Genomic DNA, 6,942 nt, shown 5'->3' with positions numbered 1-6,942 from the left:
GCCGTTGATTCAATCTCTTAACTTTTTATGACATCATGGATTGGTTTCATTGGTACCCCACTGTGAAATTACAGGAGTGCCAGGAAATGCTTCAGGCCTCATCTTACCACATAAGTAAAATCATTAAATATGTTAAACACACAGAGAGCCCTCAAGTTATTATCCTAGAACCTGTTTCAAGCAGTGCAATAAAGCTGCAGAACATTTTGTGAAGAACTGTACCTTCCTTCCTACATAAAGCTGCAAATACAGTCGTTGGATGTCGAAAACAGTTTTTGGCTTCTGTACATTTATTGCTCAGGATTGATGTCATTGATGTCTGACGACAAAGGTAGAAGATAGAAGAAAAATCAAACTTGTTATTACTGTTTAAAACAGGTTTGTTAGTTTGGTTAAAGATCTTCATATCACTGTCTGAAGATCTTTGTTAAACACTCATTAGAAGAAGTATTGGTGGAATATATCAGCTTTTAATTACAAGTGCACAGCTGATTTTGACAGACAGCTCATATATATATATATCTATCTATCTATCTATCTATCTATCTATCTATCTATATATATATATATATATATATATATATATATATATATATATATATATATATAATATATATATAATATATCATATTTGAACAATTACATTATCTTCTACTGAAGATGCCTTTGGGTTCTGCCCATCCCTACTGTAAGACCCAGCAGTGCTTAAGGCTATAAACTACATCATACATGCTGTTGCTTACAGTATTAACATCACAGACATGAAAAAAAAATCCCTAGAACAATGTTGCTTCCCTTCGTATATGTTGAGAATGCAGCAAACTCCTCCATTCATGGGCGGTGACATGTCTTGAAATTTGACTTTAGTTTTTTATGGAAAAAAAACATTGAGAAGCGCCCAAGATGAACACAGTAGTCCACGGAAGAACCGCTCCTGTCAACTTTATCTTAAGGTATAGACATTCACGATTTTGGGCATTTGTCTTGGATTGATGAGAGTGAAGCACAGTGGATCGACCTTCATCTCGTCTCCTGATATTAATGTTCTTCGACCGATGCTGATGGGGAAAGTTGACACCAGGGCTGAAGCACATCACTATATAGTCCAATAGACAGGATACAATGAAGTAACTTTAAATCTCGTTCAATTTATACATTTCTGAATTCCCTGCATGCAACATGGAATAGTTTCATGCATCATTTTCAGACTTTACTCTGGGTTGTGGAGTATTTAAAGAATTAGATTGGGTTAAAACTCTCATGTAGGTATGAATAGAAACGAGAAGTCAACAGCATCAACATAATTGGTTTGTTGTGTTAGCAAGTTAGCATATCGCAGCAGTATCAAGGACTATCTTAATTTGAATTAAATTTAAGGATTAAACAGGAAATCCTCCATCAAAAACCTCTTCTGAAGAGAAGAGAAAGTTCACGCAAAGCAGAAAAGGAGAAAAACAGACAATTTCCACATTGAATCAGTCACATCGCTGCCAACAATTGTCCAAAGCATTTCCATGGGAAGAAAGTCCTTTTTTTTTTTTTTTTAAAGTTTGTTTTTAATTTTGATAGCGGCTTAGCTTGTCCCTAGCTGCTGATCTTGGTCAGCATCTTGTTGATGGCCTGTTTGACGTGAGTGGTGGAGCTGCGACGTCTGGCCTTGCCCTGGACGGCTTTGCGCCGTCTCACCTCTCTGCATAACTCGTGGAAAGCCTCGGCCACAACACCACCCTCGTCAGCACAGGCCGAACATTCATAGAAGGCACAAGCCATTTCAGCTGCCAGTCGCTCTCCTTCCTCTGTGGTGACCTGGCGGGCATAATCGAGGTCTGACTTGTTGCCCACCAGTACCAAAGGGACGTTCTTCGGCTTCTTCACCTCTTCTAGGAGACTTCGTAGCGGGGCCACCTCTTCAAAGCTTCCCCGGTCTGTGATGTCGTACACAATGATGAATCCGTCACCCCAACGCATGTGACCCTCCTTCTGCTGGATGTCTTCCTGTGATGAAGATGCAAAACATGGTGATGAAAAATCTAAATCAACTACTTGAATATTTTTTAAAGAAATATACTCGTCATACTTTTATTTTTAAATATACACATTAGTGCTTTCATTTGTGCTGCGCTTGGTGCCTGTTAAGTCTCATTTATCGGCCAAGATGCCATTAATGACAAAGCAAGGAATTATAAACAAAACTCAAGTCAAACTAGAACCAGCTATTATTGAAATAATAGCAAATGTGAATGCCCATTTATTGAACTATGCTGAATGATTGAAATGAAATTGCATAAGTGTCAGATACCGGAAAAAAAAAATTCACAAGAGACATTTTTTCCACTTGGTCGACATCAAGGCTTGAACCGATGACCATCTGCATTATAGCACACTGACTTAACTCACTACGCCACTAGCACTCTTGGGTGCATCACGGAAAAAGAGTTCACATTTTTTCCAATTGGCATTGGAATGTCTTTTTTCCAGTAGGGTGTAATTAGCGGAATTGCACAAACATGTGAGAGGTTGAACAAAACTCCATTAAAGATGTGACAGACTTTATTGTTCAATGTGAAAAACTTTTTTTTAAATTTGTTTAAGATTTATCAGAGTCTTGAAATGTTGCAGGGAGGATTTATTGGAACAAATCCTTCATATTTAACTGAGACATTTGCATATAAATTTTGTTGCTCCTGTGAAGTGTGCAGTTGAGACCAACAGTTCACATTGAGCAGCCTGCAGAACTGCATGCCATCACACAAGCAACAGCCGAAAACCAACAATGGAGCTATTTGTTGAATGCTTCATTTGAACCAGCGCCTTGTATGTGTACCTGTGTCCCGGTGCACAAAATGGACCAATCGCTGAGTTGAATTCCGTTTCGTCCAATCACAGGAACGGATTTCAATACATTGACAAAAACTTGAATAACTTAAAAAGTTTAAATGTTACAAAGACCAAAAGTCGTACAACATATCTCCTGAATGGGCTGAAGAGTTTGATATTTGAATGGTTGAAGTGAGATAAACAGTGTAGGAGGAGTAGCATTTCAAAGATTTTGCAAGAAAAGACAATGGAAACCAGGACCAAGATGAACCAGACACTGAAAACTGGTGCAGAACTCCGAACCCCCGTTGAAGCTGTTTACAGCTCATTATGCAAAAACCGACCACTCACCGAGCAGAATTTTTTCAACGTCCAATCCGCATCTGGTTTGAAGGACTTTCATCCAATCACAAGGCTGAATTTATTTTGACAAAATGCCAAACATCTAAAAAAAATTGTAGCACACATGTCCTGAAAGAGCTGCACGGTTTAAGATCTGAATGATTGAAGTGACTTGATCGGTGCAGGACTAGTAGCACGGCAAAAATCGGTGGAATAATATATAATAATAACAATAATAATAATAAGATAGAACAGGAACTGCCCCATGGGAATTCACATTAATTAAAAGAAAATATCAAGAAATCTGTCTGTTAACTTGATCTCAAGGGAGTGTGATACATCAGTGAACAAGCCTGAGCACACAGGTTTTTCCACCAAATACTAGTAAAGGGTAAACCAAGTTAATGCTTTGGAAGAGTCTGTACAGGCTTTAATCCGACAGAACTTTTGTTAAAAGGACAAAAGAGCAGCAGATTGTGGTAGAAAACCCACCAACATCCCAGTTTCCTCTAAACGGATGTGCAGGACTGATGAGCAGCAAATGGAAATGTTTAAATTCCAACAAAGTCTGATGGAAGTTTGTGAAACAGGCTCGAACACTTCATTGCAGAGAAACCAGACTTCTTAACTTTCCAAAGCATGTGATGCATGGATTATCATTTTCACACCTGTACTTCTCTGTGATAATGGGTGGGATTTGAGATGCATCTGAGAAAGACACCATGTTTAAGATGCTGTGGATTTAGTCTCTTGGGGATCATTTATTTGGTTTTGTAGGTTTTTTTTTTTTTGGCAGGTTTTAAGAAAACCTAACATAGTATGAATGGTACAAACCACAAACCGCATCCCCCACATTCTTGAAAAACTTGTCACGCCACTGATGAATGGTATCAGCGGTGTCCAGCTCCAGTCCTGCAGACTTTCCTGGCATCCCTGATGCAACACACCTGACTTAAATTAATGAGCCATTGTGCAGAACATCATAGGCTGTTGGAACCATTTAATTTGATTCAAGTGTGTTGAAGCACTGAAAACCTGCAGGACAGCGGCCCTCGTAGACTGACGGTACACATCCCGCTCGAGTCGGAACCAGTGGTAGTAGTATCTATTGCATTTCTATCATCTCCAATCAGTTTACCCATTCACCTCTGACTTCTGACATCAAGACATTTTAGTCCAGACAACTGCTGCTTATTGGAAATTTTTTATTTTTAGCCCTTCTCTCCCAACCGCAGAAACAGTTGTGTGTCTGGCGTAAGCAACCATGCCACATTCAGTGTCACTTAAATCCCTTTTCTTCGCCATTCAGAGGCTCAGTTTGAACTCCATTTTTCATGACTCCAAAGAACAGAACTTTTTCTGTGTCTTTTTAAGCTTATTTAGCAAGAATTTAAACAAAACATGATATGATAACATGATATCGTAATTATTATCGTTTTAAATCAGGTCAGTCAGTCTCCGCACTGAACGAGCTGGTTTATTTAAACATCCAAAAGATAATCTGCCATGGTGATTTTTTTGGGTCGTATTTTTGATGTGTGAAGAATTTATGTCCAGTTTCTGACTTTCTATATGCTGTTTCTCACAGCTGGATACATAAATTGAATTCAGCAACCATCCGAGGAACGCAGAGTCAGGCATGTGCTCCTAATTTGATCATGTCCAGGCAGAAACCATTTGGTTTGTATTCAGCTGTAACATGACCAAACTGGTTGCTTGGCAGAGATGCAGTCATAACATGCCAGGAGGGGGAACTCAGACTGGGATTTCATTGTTATTGGTAAAGGGGAAATGCCACATTTCTTTGACAGACCGATGAGCCTTTAACATTTTTGTTTACCTGACCCAACTTTTGATCCTGGAATTTATGAGCTATCAAGATGACTCCATCTGCCAAGTTCACGTGAGTTTGCACAATGCTTTGAGGCAATCAGAGTGGAGCAACCTGACATTCAATGCAGTCGTGTCTGGAAACATTCAGGCCTCATCCTAATGCCAGCTGAAAATAGCCCACAGTGTAATGAGAGGGAGATGACTGGTCTGAAGTGTCGCAGGGGAAATCAGCCTCCAGCAGAACACCTACGCAGCACTGCAGCATATTTATCTTCAGCTCGAGAACTTACGCAAGCCTTCCCTCGCGGTCAGAGCGTGGCAACAGGCTCCTGCTAGGCTGCAGGAAATTACCATCTTCAAGTGCCATTCACTCTTACATTCATCCAGCAAGTCGTCAAACAACTGTTGAATGTCTCCAAAAGAGGCAGTCGAGGGAAGATATCAGCCCAGCCCTCTGGTCCCCATGTTCATAGTCCCATCTGAAAATGTGATTTGGTATCATGTTTGTTTGTAATTGACTAAGTCACCTCAGCATCTTTTTTTTTTTCATGGATTTTAAAATGATCTCACTTAAGCTTGTTCCATACTCCACGAGAAGCAGGAACTGAGCTCTTGTTCTCAAGGCTGAAAGAACAAGAAAAAACGTCTTGTTCGTCAGGTCCATACATACTCCACGAGAAGCACGTCTGCAGCAGGGAGGGGTCACTGCGGGGGGGCGATGTCTGCTGTCCTGTGCAATGAACCCGGTTACTACCTCCGCCAGGTTATGTTTTTCCAGGCGTGTTTTTGCTCAAGATAACTTAAAAGGTTACGGGCGAATTTTTATAAAAATTTCAAGAGTTGTTGCAAATGTAAAAATGAAAAACGGATTAAATTTTGGTGCTGATCTGGATCACCGTTTGGAACCAGGAATGTTTTAAAAGGACCTTTAACGTTGTGCTTGGTGGAGGTTTCCACTCTCCGCGTGCTTTTCTAGTTTCCTATTTAACCAGCAGCTTCGTCCACGGCAGGGCGCGTCGTGCACGCGGCTGGGTCCGAGTGTTTTAATGCCACATGTAAAAATGTTGGTACTTTCTCACCACCTCAATCAGCTGTTTTATCAAAACAATCCGTTTTGCCAGCAACAGCAAACACACAGAAGCAGCAACTGTGCTTCATGCTTTCTCCGTGTTAACGACGCCCACCTCCAATGTCCGACCAATCACACGATACTTCTCGCAGCCTGCAAGAAAAAAGTTCTGCCAGCCCGGTGTGTCAATAACTGTCTTCAAACACGTCCGCGAGAACAAAATGACGTCATTTTCTTCTCGGAGCCTCGAGAACAAGAAAAAAGTTCTCGCTTCTCGTGGAGTATGTAACAGGCTTTACAATTAAGTCAAACTACTTTTAAGCATCTGATTTCACTCAGAATTGAACTAAATTGCTAATCAGTTGACAAGAAACCTCTTGTCTGGATATTATGAGTTAGAACTTTAAAAAAGGACAAAGTGTCAAGACAATTAAGTTGCTTTTCAGTCTCTTTGGATCCACATTTCAAGCAGATTTCAGTTAAATAACCAGCTGCTGTTGCGAGTTTCTCCACATTTAAACCGTTATTTGTCTCACCTGCCCTGCCGTGTCCAGAATCTCCATGGTAACTACTTCATCATCAATATTGGCTTGATGGCGATATGTTGACTCTGTAAGGACAGGAAATAACAAGATAGTTTATTCACATCTGTGAAAAATGAATTTAGCTTCTATTTACCATTTGATGGTGAAAAATCCTGATGAGTGTAAAACATTAAAATGGATTTTTGGCTTCCAAATGACATAACCATGAGGGTGATGTTTTTATGTGTGATCCTGCCAAAGGGTGTATATAATTATCTCTTAAGTACAATATTTAGACAATTACATGTAAAGTGTGTGATTATCACAAGACCTTTCCCCTCAAACACTTGAGAAATT

The 6,942-nt window shown here is 40.0% G+C and overlaps 1 protein-coding gene across 1 annotated transcript in view; it reads right to left on the bottom strand.

Moving 5' to 3' along the window:
- Positions 1 to 1,584: 1,584 nt before the first annotated feature.
- Positions 1,585 to 6,942, bottom strand: part of rerg (RAS-like, estrogen-regulated, growth inhibitor) — a gene marked incomplete at its 3' end in the record, with an annotated part of 43,224 nt that continues 37,866 nt past the window's right edge. Inside the window, exons 4-5 of the mRNA XM_079263276.1 lie at positions 6,598 to 6,671; positions 1,585 to 1,995 (exon numbers count right to left, since the gene is read on the bottom strand). Coding sequence (XP_079119402.1) covers positions 1,585 to 1,995; positions 6,598 to 6,671 — 485 coding nt within the window. The remainder of the gene's footprint in view (positions 1,996 to 6,597; positions 6,672 to 6,942) is intronic.

This window comes from Telmatherina bonti (assembly GCF_933228915.1).
Source record: "Telmatherina bonti genome assembly, chromosome: 23".
NCBI classification, from domain to species: Eukaryota; Metazoa; Chordata; class Actinopteri; order Atheriniformes; family Telmatherinidae; genus Telmatherina; species Telmatherina bonti.
This window is presented reverse-complemented; position numbering and strand designations above follow the sequence as displayed.